General features: G+C 50.0%; 1 protein-coding gene across 9 annotated transcripts in view; it reads right to left on the reverse strand.

Annotated features, from left to right (window-relative positions):
* ARSG (arylsulfatase G) overlaps positions 1–22239 on the reverse strand; it is a 130915-nt gene that overhangs the window by 31829 nt on the left and 76847 nt on the right. For all 9 annotated transcript variants that reach the window (XR_002337053.1, XR_001304384.2, XR_001304385.2 and 6 more), the window contains exons 4-8: positions 21088–21135; positions 19024–19135; positions 16377–16514; positions 5607–5803; positions 4105–4185 (exon numbers count right to left, since the gene is read on the reverse strand). Coding sequence is in view for 6 of the 9 variants with exons in the window: in XM_021066718.1 (XP_020922377.1) it covers positions 4105–4185; positions 5607–5803; positions 16377–16514; positions 19024–19135; positions 21088–21135 (576 nt within the window). In the remaining 3 variants the exon portion in view is untranslated. The remainder of the gene's footprint in view (positions 1–4104; positions 4186–5606; positions 5804–16376; positions 16515–19023; positions 19136–21087; positions 21136–22239) is intronic.

Consider the following 22239-nt stretch of genomic DNA (forward strand, 5'->3'; position numbering starts at 1 on the left):
CAAACCCACTTAGTTTTTGGCACATATGGAAAAAGCATATGGAAATTCCTGGGTCAGGAATCAAATCTGAACTGTCACTGTGGCCTACATCATAGCTGCAGCAATGCTAGAACCTTAACCCACCATGCCACAAAAGGAACTCTCAGAGTTTCTGATTAGGTAGGAATCAGAATTTGCTTTGCTAGAACTTTCATTGCTAACAAGTTCTCAGGTGGTACTGATGCTGCTGGTCCTTGGACCACACCTGTTAATCACTGGTCTAGATCTGAAAGTTCTAGTCTCAGATGACTTTAGATTCACATGGTCTAGTGTGGATATTCTAAATTGAGGTTCTCGGACTTCGTGCTATGGTTCAGTGGTAACAAACCCAACTAGCATCCATAAGGGCACAGGTTCAATCCCTGGCCTTGCTCAGTGGGTTAAGGATCCGGCATTGCCATGAGATGTGGTGTAGGTCACAGATGTGGCTCAGATCCCACATTACTATGGTTGCAGCTCCAAATCAACCCCTAGCCTAGAACTTCCATATGCCGCAGGTGCAGCCCCCCCCCTCAAAAAAAATTTAAGAAATAAATACATTGATTGTTCTTCGGGACTTCCTTGGTAGCCTAGTGGTTAGGATTAGGCACTTTCACTGCTATGGCCTGGGTTCGATCCCTGGTCTGGGAGCTGAGATCCCATATGAAGCAGCTGTATGCCACAGCCAAAAAAAAAAGACTAAATAAATAAATTGATGGTTCTCAAAGTGTGGTCCCTAGACCGGTGGCATCAGCATCACCCAGGAGTTTGTTCAAAATGCAACATTCCATGCTAAGACAGACCTACTGAGCGTAGGATCCCCAGGGGACCATCTACACATTAAAGTCTGCTCTAGTTTGTCATTCTTTAAAGCCAGGGACTTTGCTGATCCTTGTGTCCCCAGCACTGAGCACAGTTCCCAGCACATAGTAGGTGTTGAACAAACAGAAGGAAAGGAGAGATGGAAAGGAGGGATGGAGTTTGCATAATGAGTGTGTTTCTCATAACATAAAGTGCTCCCATCAACAAATGGGGTCACGGTCCACACTTTTAAGCCTGGTTCACTAAAACTGCCTCCAAGGGGGAGAAGAGAGAAGGTAAGGCAGGTCCTCAGATAGGAGATCAGGGGTCATCTTCTTAGGAAACAATGATTCCCACTGAGGAGCCACTACCTGACCGAGTGTTACCCCTCATGCTCGGTCTAGACCATGCCTTCGGGATTCGGACCCTTGAGAGTCGATTCCAGCTCTTCCTACTGAGCACTGAAGGTGGAAGCCTGGTTTGAGGGCAGCCCACGTACAGAGAGGAGGAACTACAAAGAGCTCATGCAAAAGAACACTCCCAGGAGTTCCCGTCGTGGTGCAGTGGTTAATGAATCCGACTAGGAACAATGAGGTTGCGGGTTCGATCCCTGCCCTTGCTCAGTGGGTTAAGGATCCAGCGTTGCTGTAAGCTGTAGTGTAGGTCGGAGACGGGGCTCCGATCTGGCATTGCTGTGGCTGTGGTGTAGGCTGGCAGCTGCAGCTCCAATTCAGCCCCTAGCCTGGGAACTTCCATATGCCGCGGGTGCTGCCCTAAAAAGGCAAAAGACAAAAAAATGAAACAAACGAACAAAACAAACACACAAAAGACCACTCCCAGTTGGCGCTGTATTTCTCTAGGCTATTGCTGAAGGTACCAGACACATTTCTATCCACTTTCAGTCCTAGCATATTTTCAGCTCTCCAGGAACCAGAACTCAATTACAGTGGTTCTTTTATTATTTTTTTTTTTTATTTTTTTAGTGCTGCACCTGTGGCATATGGAAGTTCTCAGGCTAGGGGTCCAATTGGAGCTGCAGCTGCCAGCCTACACCACAGCCACAGCAGAGCAGGATCAAAGCTGCGTCTGTGACCTACACCACAGCTCACAGCAATGCTGGATCCTTAACGCACTGAGCAAGGCCAGGGATCGAACCCACATCCTCATGAATTATAACTAGTGGGATTTGTTACCCCTGAGCCACCACAGGAACTGTGATTGCAATGTTCTTGAACTGGAGGGGCCAAAGAGATCAATCCAGAGAGGACCACCAACACGCAAAAAGATGAACTGGTCTGGCCACTGCGCAGGTTTGGGGGTTGGGGGGGAGGCAGCCCCCAGTTCTCCCATCTCCCATCACCCATCTCCAGATACAAGATGTGGGTACCATCCCAGCAGCCTCCCTCTCACCTGTAAAGTTCCCAGGGGCCTGATCCAAGGGACACTAGGTTAAAGTTGACAATTATTTGAATCACATCCTTTCCCCACTAGCAGTGGTTTGCTCCAGTGCTCCAGATTCTAGATAACGACAGATATTCTGCCAGACTGGTATGAAAGGGAGTCTGTGTCCTTCAATCTGGAGACAGCTGGGGCCATAGGTCGGGAGTAAGCCAGACAGCAGGGGGAATCCAGCCCCCAGGGATAATATGGCCAATCTTTAATTTTTCTAGGATACAAATAATACCAATCTGTTTTAAGAAATAAAAGGTGGTGAGTTCTTGCTGTGGCACAGTGGGTTAAGAATCCAATTGCTTCGGCAGGGTCGCTACGGAGGTATGGGTTTGATCCCTGGCCTGGGAACTTCTATATGCTACGGATGTGGAGGAAAAAATTACATTTTAAACATTCCTTCCCATCCAGACGTAATTATTAATCTTTTGTTATCTTTTGTTGCCCCCTCAAGATTTTTTTCTGAAAAAGCACGTATTTATTTTTATATAATAAAATCATACTTTATATATGGTTTTGTGACTTGCATAATTCAATGTAACAGTATTTTTTTTTTCTTTTTTTGGCTGCCCCATGGCATACAGAGTTCCTGGGCCAAGGATCAGATCTGAGCCACAGGTGTGACCTCTGCCACAGCTGTGGCAACGTGGGATCCTTAACCAACTGTGCCAGGCCAGGGATCGAACCTGTGTCCCAGCACTCCAGAGACACCTGTTGCACCACAGCAGGAACAACGAAAGCAACTGTTTCCAGGTCAATAATAGGCATCATTCTCAGTGGTTCCTTAGTATTTCTTTAAATGAATGTATCATAAATTCTTTGAGCATGTCTCTTTTGCTGAACACTTGGGCTATGTCCAATCATTTAAAAAAAAAAAAAAAACCCTACTGCAAGGAGCATTCCTTCACATACATCATTGTGCACTTGGCTAATCATTTCATGAAGGCCAATTCTTAAAGGAGGAATTAATGCACCACTGGGCACCCATATTTGTCAAGCTTTGGTTCATACTGCCAAATTGTCCCCAGCACGACTGCTCTTTCAGAGAGCAAAGTCCTTGTGGGGAAGCCTTCCCAAAGCAGATGGGCACTGAGCTGGGAGCCGAAGGGGTGTTTACTTGTGTATTTATTTATTTTATTTGGCTGTGCCCACCACATGCAGAAGTTCCTGGACTAGGGATCAAACCTGAGCCACGGCACCGACACCACCAGTCCTTTAACTCCTGGGCCACCAGGGAACTCCATGGGTGTTTAAATAGAGAGAGACACGATGGCATAGTAAAGAGATCACCAAATTTAGCTTGGAAGCAAGCCTAGCTCTGTCCTCCCAAACAGTGTGACTCTAGGCATGTTATTTAGCCTCTCTGAACCTCTCTTGTTTTTCATCCATAAGCGGAGTTACGACTACCTACCCTCCACTAAAGTTTGGGGACCATACATATCAAAACCTGGCCTCACTGTACATTACATGTTTCTCGAATGAATGAAATGAATTGTGGCTGGATGGATGAGGGGTTGACTGTACACAAAAAAGGAAAATTTAAAAAAAGGGGGGGGGCGAAAGACAGGCAAGGGTGTCAGGATAAACAGAGAGTCAAAGCCTATGTGCTGGAAGGTCTGGCTTGTCCGGGAGAGGTGGGTGCCCTGGGACGAGAGGACAGAAAGGGCTGGTCCCGGCTGAATGCGAACTTTCTCCCACCCACTTTGTTTCTTTTCTGGGAGCTGGTGACTGGTGAGTGACACGTCCCTCTTTCACAGGGACGCCCCAAGGCCTGGCTATAAACCGCTCCTCCCAGAAGCAGAAATGCCGTGGGACGTGCCCAGATGAGCCCTTTACCTTGACGACTCTGCCACGATCCAAGGAAGGGCCCCACACTCCCTGCCAGCTCACACTTCTGAGCCCACGGGCCATTGTCTCCTAGAAGACAAAAAAAAGCAACACGGCGCCGTCACCAGGCCTGTGGATGCTTCTGCCGGGTCGCTCTCCTGGCCCCTATCCCTGTGCACAGCAGGCGCCTGGAGAGAAAAAGGACCTGTGAAAGCAAAGGGGACCTGCCTACCCCTGAGAAGCACCTTTTAGAGGGGGTCAGCCTCCAACGGGTTTTCAGCTTTTCAGCAGGGTGGGCTGTCTCTGCCCTGAGCCAGTGCCAGGCTGAGGCTCATGCCTGGGCATGTGGTTTTCGCAATCCCTTTACCACTGTCATCAGCCCAGCAACTATTTCTTGAGCACCAGTGATGCACTCAGTGCTTCCCTTTCACTGTCCCGTGATCCTCCAAAGGGCTCTGGGATAGATTCGGTTGTTAGCTCAATTCGGCAGAGGAGGAAAGAGAGGCTTGGAGAGGTTAAGAGAACTTTCCCAGTAGCAGAGAACAGATCCACACATGAGTGTCTCCTGTCCTCGTTCCAGACAGGGACCTGAGACCCACGATGCCTGTGCGGCTCATTTATTTACTTCTTTCTTTATTTTTTGCTTTTTAGCGCCATACCTGTGGCACATGGAAGTTCCCAGGCTAGGGGTCTAATCGGAGCTAGAGCTGCAGCCCCAGCAACGGCAGATCCGAGCCGCGTCTGTGACCTATGAGGCAGTTTGTGGCAACGCCGGATACATAACCCACTGACGGAGGCCAGGTCTCGAACTTGCATGCTCATGGATACCAGTCGGGTTCTTAACCCACTGAACCACAAGGGGAACTCCTACTTTTTAAAAAATGGTAATGTGAGTGATTTACCATTGTGTAATGTCTGCTGTTCAGCAAAGCGATTCAGATATGAATATATACATGTATTCTCTCATATTCTTTCCACGATAGTTTATCACAGGATAGTGAATGTAGTTCCCCGGGCTCTACAGTGCGACCTTGTCGGTTATCCGTGCTCTGTACACTCGTTTACATCATCTAATTGTGTGGCCCTTTAAACAGTTCACTAGTTCGGCTCTACCTCAGCCAAACGATGTGACCCGGTGACCAGTAACCTTTGGGGCGGGGGGAGGATGGTGAAGAGGGACTCTCAGAACTGCCCTGGACTGCACAGGTTCACAATGTCAAAGTCATTCATTAACAATTTAAAGTGCCATCCAGATGGCCCTAATCAATACCCAAGAGGTCAGCAGAGTACCCACTCTCTCTGGGCAAGCCTTTCCAGGGGCTCAGGCTTGGCGGCCCCGGTGGGCAGGTGCTCAGCACTCGGGCCAACGAAGGTTAGCAGAACCCCCAAGTTCAAGGCAAGTCCCCAACCCTGTTAAAAGAGGATCCCTTGCCCAGACTCTGCTCTTCTGGAGGGGTGTGCAGGGTTATCCATTATATCCCAGTTAGGCTGGCTGCGTTTTACTATTTCACCTGTAAACCAGAGGAATGTGTTGTTTTTTGCTGTGCGGTCAACTTTGTCCTTGATCTGGCCCACGAGCCTGTCCATCTCCCGGAGTCCTGCAGCGTATGGCCTTCGATCCCACGGACCAGCTGAGCGCTGGGGCCTGGATAAGGGTACATGCATGTGGGCCAGGCCCACGTAGAGCAGGAAGGGTCTTCCGCTGGCACTGAAATGAGACAGCCAGGACGTAACTCTCCAGAAGGGTCCAGTGGCCTCGGAGAAAACCCCAGACCACCTGCCCCGTGTGCTCAGGAAGCACATGTTGGTCTACCTCCTGCAAAGGAAATGTGGAGATAATCTGGTTGGCTAGTTAAAAATGAAGAATAAGGAGGTCCCTGGTGGTCTAGCAATTAAGGATCCAGCGTTTGTCACTGCTGTGGCTCAAGTCACTGCTGTGGCATGGGTTCGATCCCAGAAAATTTCCCATGGAGCCAGGGCAGCCAAAAAAAAAACCCGAGGATAATTGTAGTAATTGTTACTGTCCTTTAACCCCTAACAAGAGTCTATCAAATGTGACTCACATTTGTCTAAACTCACCCTTGTAAGAACTTCCACGTTCTCCTTTTGGGATGAAGCATCAGAGGTGACAGAGACTTCCCCAAGCTTAGTAAGTGACCATGTCTGGACTTAAACTCTGATCTGGCTGAGAGCATAGCTCTGGCTCTTAGCAGCTGCATTCTGAACTCCAATGCAAACATATTTTAAAATTTTTTTTTGGCCATGCCCAGAGCATGTGGAAGTTCCCATGCCAGGAATGACAGATCAGCGACAAGAGGCGCTACAGTGACACATCAGATCCTTAACCTGAGGTGCCACAGGAGAATGCCAATATGTTTATTTTTATTTTTTAATTTATTTTTGGTCTTTTTTTTCGGGCCACACCCGTAGCACATGGAGGTTCCCAGCCTAGCGGTTGAATCAGAGCTGCAGCTGCTGGCCTGCACCACAGCCACAGCAACACGAGAGCTGAGCCATGTCTTCGACCTATACTGCAGCTCACAGCGATGCCAGATCCTTAACCCACTGAGAGAGGCCAGGGATTGAACCCAAGTCCTCATGGTTACTAGCCAGGTTTGCTACTGCTGAGCCACGATGGGAACTCCTCCCAATGTTTTTAAATTTTATCTGCTGTTTTGCAGTGTCCAGGCCAGCATGTCCATTCTCAGCCTCCCTTTCTTTTTTTTTTTTAAGGGCTGCACCTTCGGCATATGCAGGTTCTCAGGCTAGGGGTCTAATTGGAGCTGTAGCCACTGGCCTACACCACAGCCACTGCAATGCCAGATCCAAGCCGAATCTTCAACCTACACCACAGCTCATGGCAATGCTGGATCCTTAACCCACTGAGTGAGGCCATGGATCGAACCTGAAGCCTCATGTTTCCTAGTCGGATTTGTTTCCACTGCGCCACAACAGGACCTCCCCCAGCCTCCCTTTCTAGGAGATGAATGGACAACTCAAGTTGACCACAGGGAACTCCGAGGACATAGCCAGGAATATCTAGATCAAGGTCCTGTTAGAGGCCCAGGTGCCCACTCGCCCCTACTCTAACCCTGCAAATTCCCCTGGGAAGCCTCTGCTTCCCGTCCAGGACAGGGGCAGGGTCAAGGGCAGTTTCAGGACCACACCCTTTCCCTCCTGCAGCTCCAGGGACCCTCACGAAGCCCCTTCTCATAGCCCGCACCTACTGGGGGTCTTTCAGAGGACACAGTGAGGGTGAGGGGGAAACTCAGGCAGCTTTGTAGAGTGCAGAGAGAAGCGTGGCTCTTTTTACACCTGTGCACCCAGAGACTCGATTTTCAAACCAGCCTGAGCATTTGTGGCTTACCCTGATTGACACCACCTCATGCCAAGTCCTCTGAGTCTTCCCAACCTCAGCTCTGCATCAAACCTCGCCCTGGGAAGTTCCCGTTGTGGCTTAGCGGTAAGCAGCCCTACTAGTATCCATGAAGATGCCGGTTCAATCCCTGGCCTCGCTCAGTGGGTTAAGGATCCGGCATTGCCGTGAGCTGTGGTGTAGGTTGCTGACGTGGTTTGGATCCCGAGTTGCTGTGGCTGTGGTGTAGGCTGGCAGCTTCAGGTCTAATTCAACCCTTAGCCTGGGAACTTTCATGTGCCACAGGTGCAGCCCAAAAAAGAAAAAAAAATCTTTTAATTGAAGTATAGTTGATTTACAAAGTTGTGTTAGTTTTAGGTATACAGGAAAGCGACTCCATTATATATATTTAATAGGTGAATTTTATGTTATATATACTTTACATCTATCTATCTACCTATCTAACCATCCATCCCTCTATCTAATGTCTCCATTGCCTTAGCCGAATTTCAAATGCTCAGACTAGTGGCTACCATCTTGGACAACACAGAGAGGGAACATTTTCATCCTCGCAGAGAGCTCTATGGGTGGCACTGATTTAGTGTCTATTGCCTGCTCTCCCAAAGACGATCATGTACAGTTGCTTAGGTTGTGTCCTGCACAAGGACGTCCTGCTGAGAGAGCCAATTAATTCCAGCCCACAATCCACCAGCCAAGCTGGGCACCCTGGCACAGATCAGTGCCCACTCAGAGAAGATGGCTTTTCCTAATCTGCAGGTAGATACCATATTGCAATGGCACGCTGGATGGAGCTGGCTCACATTTCAGTAATTTTGCAAGCCAGCTATTACACCTAAATCTAAAACTCAATAAAATCAGCTTACAATTATATATGTGATATTAAAAACAAAGGTAATAAATTTGCATGATTTATCACATCCCAATTATTCTACCACATTTTGTTTATTGGTTGGTTTTGTTCCTTTTAGGGCCTTACCTGCAGCCTATGGAAGTTCCCAGGCTAGGAGTCAAATCAGAGCTGCAGCTGCCAACCTACACCACAGCAACGACAGATCTGAGCTGCATCTGTGACCTGTGCTGCAGCTTGAGGCAATGCCAGATCCTTAACCCACTGAGTGAGGCCAGGGATCGAACCCACATCCTCATGGGTAGTAGTTGGGTTCTTAACTCACAGAGCCACAATAAGAACTCGCAATTATTCTACTACATTCTACTATTACTTATACTTTGGAGGTTATTGTGAGGCCATCGATCTGTGTGATGGAAATACCATCTGGCACATCTCTCCCCAACTCCACAGCCAGTGACATCTCATTGGTACCCTGAAATCAGCGTATTCACACCATAGAAATGGGCAACTGTTACAAGTCAGAGCTTTTTCCCCCGAGTGCTGCTTGTTAAACATTTATCAGCTCATCACTGTTATATGGGCTGGGGGCATGGTCCCATCACCCACCCTTTTCCCACCCCCATCATTATTCTCCATCATCCTCCAAACTCCCCCCCCCCCCAATTATCCTGTTAATACTCTGGGCCAGAGGCTGCAAGAGGCCTGCAGTGACAGGGAAGGCAGCCAGGAAATGAAAAGGAGAGGCATTGGAGACCTGCCTCCCAACCCCTGGAATTTTATCTCTGGGCTGTGTGACCCGGGCAATTAATTTAACCTCTGTGGTCTACACAATAGGGACAGCTCCGCCTCCCCAGTAGAGTTGGGGTTATTAACTACCAATAGTAAGCACTGAATAAACAGTCGCCTTTTTATGACTAATTATGCATAATATGAGCCAGCAGAAGGAAGGATCCATTATTGCTCCCAGGGAGGAGCATCCTGATGCCATGCTGGAATTCGCAACGCAAATGGCATCTCACGGAAACCACACAAACCAGGAGCTCCCATTGTGGTGCAGTGGGTTAAGAAGCGACTGCAGTGGCTCAGGTTGCTGCAGAGGCACAGGTTCCACCCCTGCCCCAGCAGAGTGGGTTGAAGGATCCAACACTGCTGCAGCTGCAACTCGGGCTGTGGCTTGGATTCAGCCCCTGGCCTGGGAAATTCCGGCTGCCACAGGTGCGGCCGTAAAAAAAAAGAAAGAAACCACACAGACCAGCCCCCTGGGGGCAATCTTTCAAGCCATCCCTTCATCATGCCCCTGCACAGCCTGGAAGATCAGAGAGGAGGAGACCTGATTCTTTTTTTAAAGTCAATTATAAGACAGTATGAATTCATTCTCATTTTTTTTTTTTTTTTTTCCTTTTTAGGGCTGCACCCATGGCATATGGAAGCTCCCAGGTTAGGGGTCAAATTGTAGCGGCGGCTGTCGGCCTGCACCACAGCCATAGCAACATCTGAACCAAGCCGTATCTGCGACTTATGCCACAGCTGGCGGCAATGCAGGATCCTTAACCCACTGAGCGAGGCCAGGAGTCGAACCCGCATCCTCATGGATAATAATCGGGTTCTTAACCCACTGAGTCACAATGGGAACTCCCTCAGTATTTTTTAAAAATATGGGTTGTCTTGTGGCTCAGCAGGTGAAGGAGCCAGGGTTGTCACTTCAGTGGCTTGGGTTGCTGTGATGGCTGGGATTTGATCCCTGCCTGGCTATTTCCACATGCCCTGGGCAAGGCCAAAAACGTAAATAAATAAAATAAAAAATTTAATTTAAAATTAAAAAAATTTTTAAAACGTGTGTGTGTGTGTGTTGATTCAACATCACAGAATGGGCGTTCCCATGGTGGCTCAGCAAGTTAAGGACATGACGTTGTCTCTGTGAGGATGCAGGTTCAATCCCTGGCCTCGCTCAGTGGGTTGGGGATCTCACATTGCTATGGCTGTGGTGTAGGTCGTGGAGGTGGCACAGATCCAGTGTTGCCATAAGCTGTGGTGTAGATCACAGGAGCGGCTCGGATCTAGTATTGTTGTGGCTGTGGCGCAGGCCGGCAGTTGCAGCTCCGATTTGGCCCCTAGCCTGGAAACCTCCATAGGCAGTGGGTGTGGCCCTAAAAAGAAAAAGAAAAAAAATCGCAGAATGAGGTGAACATGCTCAGGTCTAACAAAAGGGCTTAAGATATCTGAGGAATTAAGTTGCTGCGGGGGACATTCCAGGAGAGGGAGGGGGTGGCCGGCCGTGGAGACGCACTCAGATTAAGAAAGTCTGGAAAAATCACCTGATCCGAAATAGAAAGTGGCCAGCGAGGGACACCCAGCTCTTGGGAATTGTCCCTGCAGGGCCCTGGGGGAGAGACCAGGAGAGAGCCAGGCCTGGAGGTGGAGGCAGAAGGGCTCCTGCCCAGCGGGCTCCCAGCTCTCACCCTCCTGGCTCCCCCTGCAGTGGTCCCCAGGGTTGACTGGTCACTGGGTCTCTCTGGAATGGATTGCTGTGGTAGCCACGTGCCCCCGACACGTCACCATTGCCCTCTGGGTCTCGGTGTTACAATCTTCGTGAACCCTGACTTGATGAACAGTTTGCTGCGTAGAAGCACAGCAGGGCTCCATGCTGCCTGCGGGGGGGTCCAAACCTCGAAGCCCAACATCCGAGGCCTCCCGGCCTTTCGGTCCTTCCCCCTCTGAGGCGTCTCCAGGTCTGCTTCTCAAACACTTGGCCTCCCTCCACTTTCTGGATCTTGCCATGTACCCCTCCCCAGAAGTACCCTACCTGGTACCCTGAAAACACTTATTCCATCAGTCCATTCTTTTTTTTTTTTTTTTTTTTTTTTTTTTTTTTTTTTTTTTTGGTTTTTAACCCATGGCATATGTAAGTTCCCAGGCTAGGGGTCGAATCGGAGCTGTAGCCACAGGCCTACGCCAGAGCCACAGTAACACGCGATTCAAGCTGTGTCCTCGACCTACACCACAGCTCACAGCAACGCCCCATCCTTAACCCACTGAGCGAGGCCAGGGATCGAACCCGCATCCTCATGGTTACTGGTCAGGTTCATTACTGCTGAGCCACAATGGGAATGTCCAATAATCCATTCTTAAAAGCCAGCTCTAAAGCCATCAAGGCTCTTCCTCTGCTCCCCGTCATGCAGGGCTTCTTCCTCTGTGGCTCCCCTATCTCCTCCCTTACAGTACTGATCTGTATTGATAATACAACCTACCTTAAAGCCAGCTTTTGACATTATCGGTTTCCACTCTAGCTTGGAAGATACTCAAAAGCTAGGACAGATCTAATCCATGTTTGTGTTCCGAGCCCGACACTGGCACTTCTTTGCGGCCAGATCAAGTAACCCACTCATTTAGATGCCCATTCGGTGACTGTTTATTAAGCTCTAACGAGGCCCCAAGCACGAGGGACAGAGCCAGGAACCCACAAGCATGATTTTCACCTTCCTGGAACTTTACACCTCACTGGAGATGGGAGTGAGAGAAATGCAGCAAAAAAAAAAAAAAAAAAAGAATCTGATGATTCTTATACGTTTCGTAGGGATGGTGGAGGAGAGATACAGGGGGCAGTGGGAGGGCGGGACGGGGGAACCCAGCTGGGTGTGGGGCGGGAGAGGGGAGAGAGCTGCGAGACACTGAGACCCAAAGGACGAGGGGCTCCTGGGACTGCGTGTGGCGGCCCTTCAAGGCAGACAGGACAGCCTTGGAGAAGCGGCAGGAGGAAGATGCCAGCCCCACTGCCTTTGCTCCTTCATTCCACCCGCTACTCATCTGAATATTCAAACAGGAGAGAGAAGGCAGAAGGGGTTAGGAAGGGAGGGTGGTTTTCAGGCTGGACCTGGAGCCCTGATGTAGGTGGCAGGTGGCGGGTGCTGGGTGGGAGGAGGGGGAGGGGGAGGATGAGGAGGGGGAGACCTGGACCAGTGTGTGGGGGGGAAATGCAATGCGGGGGGAGGGGGAGGGGCAAGTAGATGAAGGAATTAAGCCCTTGATGTGGGTCCTAGGCTCCAGCCCAGGAAAGGCCGTGTCCTCTGTTCCTGCCTCTTAGGACCTAGTTCTGAATGATGAGCGCCTTAGAATGTTGGCCTTATACTCCGAACTCAAGTATTCTTAGCTACTTCTCACATCTACATCCAATACGCTCAGCCCCACCAAGCCCTGTATTCCCAGCTTGGGTCCGATGCACAGCCCAGACCCTGCACGGAGCAGAGAACCAGCTCACTCCATGACCTTGGAGCCCGTGCCAGCCCCTCTCCTCTTTGATTTTGGCCAATTCAGAGCTTTGTCTGCTGTTTAAAAAACACTCAAGTCAAGAATTCGCTTTCAGGAGTCCTGCTGTGGCGCAGTGGGTTAAGAACCCAACTGCAGCAGCTCAGGTCACTGTGCAGGTGCAGGTTCAATTCCCCAGTCCAGTACAGTGGGCTAAAGGATCCAGCGTTGCTGCAGCTACAGCTTCGACTCAATCCCTGCTCCGTGAACTTCCACGTGCCGTGGGTGCGGCCATAATACAAACTAAAAGAATTCGCTTTCAGCATCACTGCTAGGTTAATGGTCTAAAAATGCAAGTAGACCCAGGAAGAAACAGTCAAAGAAGCCCTAGGATGAGACGCTGGCTGAGCAGGGGCAGGAAACCACACTCCAGAGACCCCTGGTAACTTTGACAAATAGGTCCAGGCTGGATCCAGGGTCACGGGAGAGAAAAGGGCACAGATCTCAGGCCTTTTGTGCTGACACTTCAGAAATCATGGATGAATTGGCAAGTCAAATCCTAAAGAAATCAGCATGCCTGAGGATTATTTTCTGCCAAGTTAAAAGCCAACGGGATTCCCGTGACTTCTCACTTAATAACTCATTCATCAATTAGCAAATTCTTCATCTCTTTCCTATGATAAACAGTTTGTTCATTGATTTATCTTTTAACTGGTTAACTGGTGAATGAGCAGCACCCTGTCCCCTTCGAAGCATTAATTCTGCCCCCACCAGCTGCCTGCCGCCCCTCCCCTGACTACCCCAGACTCTGCTTTCACTGTGAAAGCCGGGGCGGACAGTCCCCACCAGCCACAAAGCATCCACCTGCCACAGAGCACAGGGGCCTAGAGCCTTCGCCAAGCTCCAGGGAACAGATACGGGCTCAACACCCCAGATGGGAGAAGGAAGGGGCTCTGCCGTTTTCACATCAACCATCTGAAAATACAAACACACATACCCAAACTGTGCTTCTCAGAAAGTCCTGAAAAACTGGCAAGATGCGATCTCTAATGCCCGCGGTAGCTGCTCTCAGAATGTAGGCCTGGAGCAGGTTGTATCATCGACCATAAATGGGTCCACACCACCCCTGCCTCCACTCTCCCAGCGGCCTTCTCTCTAGAAAAGTCCAACTGTGGTTGAACGAGAGGTTGGGGGAATTCTTGCCAAGGCAAGGAGCCTGTGCGAGCAGTTATCCCAAGGTGGAATCTATTTTTAACTCTGCGCAAGTGGTGTGCAGCCCACTTAGGCTCGGGCTGTAGAAAATACCAAAGGACCAGCTGGACATGGTCCCCCAGCCCTTGAAGACACTGCGGTCCTGGGGGAGAGACGAGGCAGCCCATGTGGGCTCATCGGAGGGCAGCGCGAGGGCCATAGGGAAGTGTCAAGACCAGGCCGAGGCGGCGTGTGGGGTGACCGTGTGTGTTCTCAAGCTGGCACCCCACCCCTATGTGCGTGCACCCCAAGGGTAGTGTGGGAGCTGTCTGTGACTTCACATACGCTACGCTCTGCCCTGACCTGATGGAGGCTGTAAACTAGTAGCCCTCACCCAGCGACAGCCTCTGGCAGGGTGCTGGGTTTTTTACTTTTTGTTACATTTTGGGGAGTTTTTTGGTTTTTGTTTTTAAGGCAGCACCTGCAGCATATGGAAGTTCCCAGGCTAGGGGTCGAGTTGGAATTGCAGCTGCCAGCCTATCCCACAGCCACTGCAACACAGGATCCAAGCCGTGTCTGCAGCCTACATCGCACCTCATGGCAATGCCAGATCCTTCATCCGCTGAGCGAGGCCGGGCATAGAATCTGCATCCTCACAGACAGGTTGGGTCCTTAACCCTCTGAGCCACAACAGGAACTCCACTTTTTGTCATGTTTTAATCAGTCGTGTCTCATATCTAAAGATTGCAGATTTGCCATGGGCCAGATATCCTACCTTTCTTGAGAAATGGAAAGATCTGACAATCCAGGCTCCCCCTCCCCCAGAGAAGAAGCAGGCAGTGAGAGCTAGGTCGCAGCTACCCCCTTTCATGAGGCACATGCTTTCAGATCACCCCAGACCCCACCGCTCCCTAATGCCTTCCACTTACAGATGCAATTAGGTTAAAGGTCTTGAGATAGGAAGATTATCTTAGAGTCTCCTGGTAGACCCTAAATGGAATCTCCAACATCTTTCTAAGAGGGAGGCAAGACGGAGATTTGACGAAAGAGGAGAAGGCAAGAGAACCAGAGAAGCAGAGGGGAAAATGATGTCGCCACTAGCCAAGGAATGCCAGCAGCCACCAAAATCTGGAAAAGGCAAGAAACACTTCTCACCAGGAGCCTCCAGAAGGAAACAGTCCTCCTGATACCTTACTTTACGCCTCTTCCAACATCCGACCTCCAGATCTGCAGGAGAATAAACTGCTATTGTTTTTGCCAATAAGTCGGTGGTAAGTTTGTTCTGGCAACAATAAGAAGCGAACGTACCCTGCCAACTACTGAATTCAACATATGTTTTGACTCGGAAAACTGAATACAGAACCACCGTATGATCTAGCAGTCATATATCTGGACAAAACTACAATTCAAAAATGGTACTTTTTTTTTTTTTTTTTTTTTTTTTTTTAGGCTGCCCCTGAGGCATATGGAAGTTTCCAGGCTAGGGGTCGAACTGAAGTTACAGTTGTTGGCCACAGTCACAGTCACGTGGGATCTGAGCCTCGTTTGCAACCTACACCACAGATCACACAATGCTGGATTCCCGACCCACTGAGTGAGGCCAGGGAATGAACCCACATCCTTGTGGATACAAGTCAGATTCGTTTCCGCTTTGCCACAATGGGAACTCCCGATTCAAAAAGATACATGCACCCCTATGTTCACAGCAGCACTACTTACAACAGCCAGCACATGGAAACAACCTTAGTGTTCATTGAGAGATGAATGGATTAAGAAGATGTGGTACATATATACAATAGAATACTACACAGCCATAAAAAGGAATGAAAGAGTGCTATTTGCAGCAACATGGATGCCACTAGAAATTCTCATCCTAAGTGAGGTCAGAAAGAGAAAGACAAACACCATATTATATCACTTATATGTGGAATCTAAAAATATGGCACGAATGAACTTATCTATGAAGCAGAAACAGACTCACAGATATAGAGTGCACACTTGTGTTTGCCAAGGGGGTGGGGGAAGGGAGTTTGGGGTTAGTAGATGCAAACTATTATACTTAGAATGGATAAACTATGAGGTCCCACCAGAGAGCACAGGGAACTCTATCCAGTCTCTTGGGATAGACCGTGACGGAAGATAATAGGAAAAAGGGAGTGAGTGTGTATATACATACATACATTCGTGTATGTGCATATGAACGACTGGGTCACTTTCCTGTACAGCAGAAATTGGCATAACATGGTAAATCAACTATACTTTAAAACAACAAAAATTGCATTCGCAAAACACATGCTCTGCGTGTCCAGAATACAGGGGTTGTGCATGGTGCCCTGCCCACAAGGAGGGTGTGCTCCAGCAGGAGAGGACAAAATGATAATGACGGTAGAGCCTGGTCTGAGCAGGGATACGGGAAAACTCCCAGGGAACCTACATCGGGGGCTTCTCAGCCAAGCCTGGCGATCCCAGCACAGACGGTTTTCCAGTTTTCTTTCCAGGAGACATGCACGCATCCATCTTTGTTGGGCAATGGAACTCCGCCATGGCTTTGAGCAGCGCTGGGGCCAGGGCACACGGCAAGAGGGAGCAGGGGCCAGCCCTGGGGGCGAGGGGACGCCTCACCGTGCCTGCTGGATGAACTGGGTCGCCTTCTCGGCATATTTCCGTGCAAGGCCGCTCAGGTTCACGGGCTGCTCCACGATGTTGAGGTTTTCATACAGAGGAAGGGCCACGTCAGAGTAACAGTCCCTCTCCAGGTTCCTGTGTGGAAACCACAGATGGTAGAGTATTCATTCCCACGACCTAAGTGGTCATGGAGTCCAACAAAATGCTTTAATGCAGCAATGCACATAAATACCGAACGCTTAAGAGCCTGCCCCAAATGACTTTCCAGTCTGCCACTTCCTCCAAGCGTAAAGCCAATATAATAATACCTGCTTCCACTCGCTTCCAGCAGATGGGTCTGCTCCTTGGACAAGCCTGGCCACTCTGTAAAGCCCACAACGAACTTTATGACCTAGGGATATTATTATACCCATTTTTCTGGGAGAGAAACTGAGGTCTAAGCAAACGACATTGCTCAAGCAGAGTCCCAGAGTCCATGAGCAGCGCCTCCACCATCACCTTCCAGCTTTTTCCACGGACCTTCCTAAGTCGTGACTTCTGCCTGTGGCGTGCAGGGCATGGTATTCTCCTACGTCAACCATCAGTATATCCTGTGACACTAAGTCTGATAATAGGACCGATGGCTGGGAACGAGTTTAGCATTTCAAACCATGTTTGGAGACGTCAGAGAAACTTTAGCAAGTGGAAAAAGTGGATGTCAAACCAATTGTATCTTCTTGATCTTTTAGATGGAAGTGAACCTGACACAAGAATGGCCCAGCAACGTGGCTGAGTCACGACTCTGGCCATGACCTTGGGCAAGTTACCGAAGCTCTCAGAGCTTGAATTTCCTTCTCAAAAGCGCAGGTGGCCCCTGCCCCCTCACAGGATCTTGGGAGGGCGGAAGGCGGTCAGGAGCCATTCGTGTTTGCGCACTGCTCAACATGCCAGGAGCTCAATTAAAACCCCAAGCCCTCTGTCCTGAAGGCCACAAAGAACCAGGAGAGAAGCTGAGAACAGTGGGGAAAAAAGGGGGTCTTGGTCTGGGGGAGAGAAACTGCCCTCCTGGTGCGGAGAAGGACTTGGGAAGAAATGAAGCCCTTTATCACACAGCGGTACCTACGCACACCTGTTCCGGAAGCCTAAGGTCAGACCAGGGTAAATAATCACCCAGGACCATCATTTTTTAAAAAGAGGGGAAAAAAATCAATGACCTGGGCATCACAAGGTTAATCCCTTCATTCGTGTCCGGCTTTTCAGCTTTTGATAATTTGGGTGCAGCCCCACCGTCCCTTACCCTCTCCCTGTTCCACCCTCAGCCCACACTTCTATTTGATTTAACACAGATTGAAAAGGGACCAGAGGGAGTGTGTCATCCTGTGAGATGGGCAGGTGTGCCCCCCAGGCGGTGAGGAGGGCAGCAGAGGGTCTCACACTGGGGCATCACTCCTCACACGGCAACGTGCTTTCGCGTCACCTGGGCATCTCGTGAAAAGGTGGACCTCTGGGTGGGGTCTGAACACCTGCATTTCTCACAAGTGCTGAGATGAAGCCTACGCCCTGAGTAGCAACCAGCAATCACACACTGAGTAGTTAGGACACAGAGGACATGGGCTCTGGACTCGAGAGACCCAGGCTAGAATCTCCACCCCCTCTTCTTACGGCTCCAGTGTGACCTGGGCAGCCAGGTAAGCGTCCTTGCCTGTACAGTCAGGATCAACTCTTGCCTCACTCCATGGTCATGTGGGCCTCGGATCAGCACGCAGACTGCTTAGAATGTAACAATTTCTCAATAAACGGCCATGATTATACTAACTATTGTGCTATTAATAAGCCACCCGAGACTTGCGTTCCCCAAGCAGCTCAGACACCTGCAACCTTATAAATAAGCGCAGGGCAGAGTCCGAAGAGGCCATGCACCTTTATTACCGGAGTAAGGTGTATGACCTTTTTCTGATAATAAATGTATTGCATGCTCATTAGAGAATATTTGGAAAATACAATGAGAAAGGAAAAAAAAAAAAAAAAGGCTCTTTAATCCCACAACCAGAGCGAATGAACCATTGTTAGCCGTTCGGCGTATTTCCTTTCGGGCTATTAGAGGTGTAAATACAGAGGTAGTTAAGATCACACTGTTGATGATTTGTTTCCTGCTTTTTTCACTTACTATTCTATTGTGAGCATTTTCCCATTTCACCGAATATGTTTTTAAAACATCCTGTTTGGTGCCTGGACGACATTCCAACGTCAGAATGCTGGCTTATGTCGCGTGTTGGAGGGGAGGGGTGGTGAAGCTTGCAAGGAGCCCTGTGAACGTGTCCTCTCTCTCTCTCTCCCGGCTCAGGCCCGTGGTCTGGGCCAGGTGAGCGGTCCAGGAGCAAAGCCAGCAGGCTGAGGAGGAGGCAGGTCACAGGGATGGCCTGGGGGGCCCCTGGGTCTCCCCAGCTGGGCTACCCCATCCAAGGAACCTGGAAAAATCCCAGTAAAACATTTTTGTTCACCCCCTCTCCACTCCAAGCAAATGGTGCATTTCCATGTGCACTAGTCTATCTTTTTTTGCTGGGGTAACTGTCCCCTCTCGGCCTCTCTCATTTACTCCTAATGGACCACACAGGATTTCGCCTCGCTCTGGAGCCCACTGCCAATGCCTTGGACGGGATTTTACCTGGATGGTTGATGGCGCCGCGGACACGCCGGACAAGGAGGGTAGTTATAGCCCGGGGTGTCGGTGCAGCCCATGTCATGGCTATACGGGATCCCAAAGTAGTAGTCAAAACCTGGAAGAAAAGCAATGGCTCAGGCTTCTGTTCTATGTGCCTGCCTTCTTACACCCAGGACAGAAATTTAATTTTCCATGATTTAATTCTGCAGTGTTTTGGAGTATGTAATTAAAAGAGGATTTGATGCATATCCCTTTGCAGTAGGCCAAAAAAAACCCTTTGCTGGGTTCCGGCTGCTTCAAGACGAGATTTGCAAAACATCTTGTGATGAGAGTTAACCCAGAGTGGAAGGAAGTGGGGGAGAATTACTGAACACCTGCCATGCCCAGGGCAAGGAAGGACGCTTTCCAGGAAATGTTTGGTGACGATCTCCTCCGCGCATGACATTTTGGGGGAGAAAAGAATAAATTCTGCCCTCAAGAAACATCCTCTCTGGGAGTTCCCGTCGTGGCGCAGTGGTTAACGAATCCGACTAGGAACCATGAGGTTGCGGGTTCGATCCCTGCCCTTGCTCAGTGGGTTAAGGACCCGGCGTTGCCATGAGCTGTGGTGTAGGTTGCAGACGCGGCTCGGATCCCGTTGCTGTGGCTCTGGTGTAGGCCGGTGGCTACAGCTCTGATTCGACCCCTAGCCTGGGAACCTCCATATGCCACAGGAGAGGCCCAAGAAATAGAAAAAAGACCGAAAAAAAAAAAAAAAAGAAGAAACATCCTCTCTGAAGGGAAGAGAAGTAGAAATGTTGGGAGCTCCCTGGTGAAGCTGGAGTTGTCCCTGCTGTGGTTCGGGTCACTGCTATGGCGCAGGTTCGATCCCTGGCCTGAGAACGTGGCAGGTGCGGCCAAAAAACGAAAGAAAAAGAAATAGAAACGTAGGAGTAAGAACCTGACTAGTATCCATGAAGGTACAGGTTTGATCCCTGGCCTCGCTCAGTGGGTTAAGGATCCCTTGGTGCCGCAAGCTGCCACATAAGTTGCAGATACGGCTCAGATCCGGAGTTGCTGTGGCTGTGGCGTAGGTCGGCAGCTACAGCTCCAATTCGACCCCTATTCTGGGAAGTTTCATATGCTTCAGGTGCATAAAAAAGAAAGAAAGAAATATAAATGTAGCTATAAAAGATGGATTATTAGTAAACCAACAAGAGAGACGAGGGGAAGAAGTGAGCCCTGGATGCTGGGGGTGGGATGGGGTTAGGAGAGGAATCTCGAAATGCTTTTGGAAAGAGATGGCATTTCCGCTAGCTGAAGAGGGCTGGCAGGATTGGGCTTAGATAGATGAGGGTGGGGGGCGGGGAGAAGGGTGTGAGGGTTAAACTGAGACTGAAAACCTCGTGTTGACTCTTCCCTCCCTCTTCCTAGCTCTTCTCCAGCACAAGCTTTCTCGTCGAGCTTCCCACTCCTCTCTGGGTCCCTGCTTCAGGGAACCCAGCCGACAACTTTTACTTCTTTCCCTGCTGGACCTCATGGGGGCCGAACGTTCCCCGACAGGTGAAGAACTGGGTCAAGGAGAACACGGAGGGGGCGTACCCATCATGGCTCAGAGGAAGTGAACCCGACTAGTATCCCTAAGGACACAGGTTCGATCCCTGGCCTCGCTCAGTGGGTTAAGGATCCAGCGTTACTGTGAGCTGCGGGGTAGGTCGTAGTCAGGGCTTTGATCTGGTGTTGCTGTGGCTGCGGTTGTAGGACTCCTAGCTTGGGAACTTCCATATGCCACAGGTTCAGCCTTAAAAAGACAAAAACAAACCAAAAAACCCCAACACTGAGGGGCTCTCGATGGGGAAGCCAGAAGGGCAGACGGGCACGAAGGGGGTGGGAGCCAGGTGAGAGGGACATGGGATTAGAACAGCCATGGGCATCTCAAATGTACCCAGGTGACCTTGTGAACAAAGATGTCCCAACCTAGGAGAGATGTCCTCCAGAGGCAGGTGGCTTAAACGTTAATGGAGTCCCTTTACACACAGATCTCTATTTTCTGTTTCCTAGGTAACCAATCCCCCAAAGAATTCTTACCGCGGAAGTTGGGGTGAAAAGAGCCGTGGTGTCCAAGATGCCACTTGCCTATAGGAAAACAAGAGAGAGACTTTGAGTGGAATCCCCGTGGGGGCTCCCAGCTCCCCATCAGCTTTGCCCTTTCCTGAGGACAAGTGAAAAGAGGCTGCACAGGCTGTATGAAAGCCAAGCCTTGCTCTCTGGGACACAGAGGGAGTCCCCGGGGAGGCAGAAAGCAAGCAAGGATGACTCAGGGCCCAGGCAGGAAAGCACGCAGGGGAAGGGGAAGATGAGCTGTTACAAGGAGCCTAGAGAAGTCAGAAGGCTGAGCTTCAGCTCCCAAAGAGGATGCAGCACGGCAACGGTCCAGAGCCCGCCACATCCTCCCCCCTCCCTCCTGCTCCGGGGCCCTGCAAAGGCGCCAGGTGACCCAGGGAGCAGGTGCACGCCCCGGCTAGTCTCAGAGATGCTGGTTCCTGCCAGGTTTCAGCATGTTCCTCCCTGGCCAGCATCAGCAGTCTGCAGAGGCTAGAGCTCGCCTCCCTGCTGCCGCCCAACTGTGGGCCAGCAAATGAGGAAACTCAGACTGCTCCTCGCTCTGTAAAGACGCTGTTTTGGGGGCAATAACTGGGCGATGTGAAGCAAGTGCTCAGCCAAGGCTGGAGCCCTCTGACCTGCTAGTTCTGATCTGACTGAAGATCCCAGGGAATCACCCACGAGGCAAGGGAACCAAGAAAAAAAGCTGGTGCAAAGACCGAAACAGCAGAAAACAACACTGAGCACAGAAAGAAACAGGCAACCACGGGAGTCTGGCCAAGTAAATGATTTTACACGGCCAATAAAATACTTCCAAATGATTTTTTTTTTCCTCCCAGCTGTGCCAGCAACACGTGGATGTTGCCAGGGCCAGGGATTGAACCCGAGCCACTGCAGTGACAAAGCCAGAGCCTTAACCTGCTTCGCCACAAGGGAACTCCCAAACTCTCTTTTAAAGACAAATGCATGGAGCCAAAATTAGCAACTGGTGAATCTAGGTGAAGGGTATATGGGTGCCTGATAGTCCCTTCTTACAGCTGCTCCATAGGTTTGGAAAAAAATATAATAAGTTGAGGGAAGTGGATTAAGCGTTGTATGGAATGCTTAGACTCACATGGACATGTAGAATTTAGTACC

The sequence above is a fragment of the Sus scrofa genome, chromosome 12 (assembly GCF_000003025.6).
Source record: "Sus scrofa isolate TJ Tabasco breed Duroc chromosome 12, Sscrofa11.1, whole genome shotgun sequence".
In the NCBI taxonomy this organism is placed as follows: Eukaryota; Metazoa; Chordata; class Mammalia; order Artiodactyla; family Suidae; genus Sus; species Sus scrofa.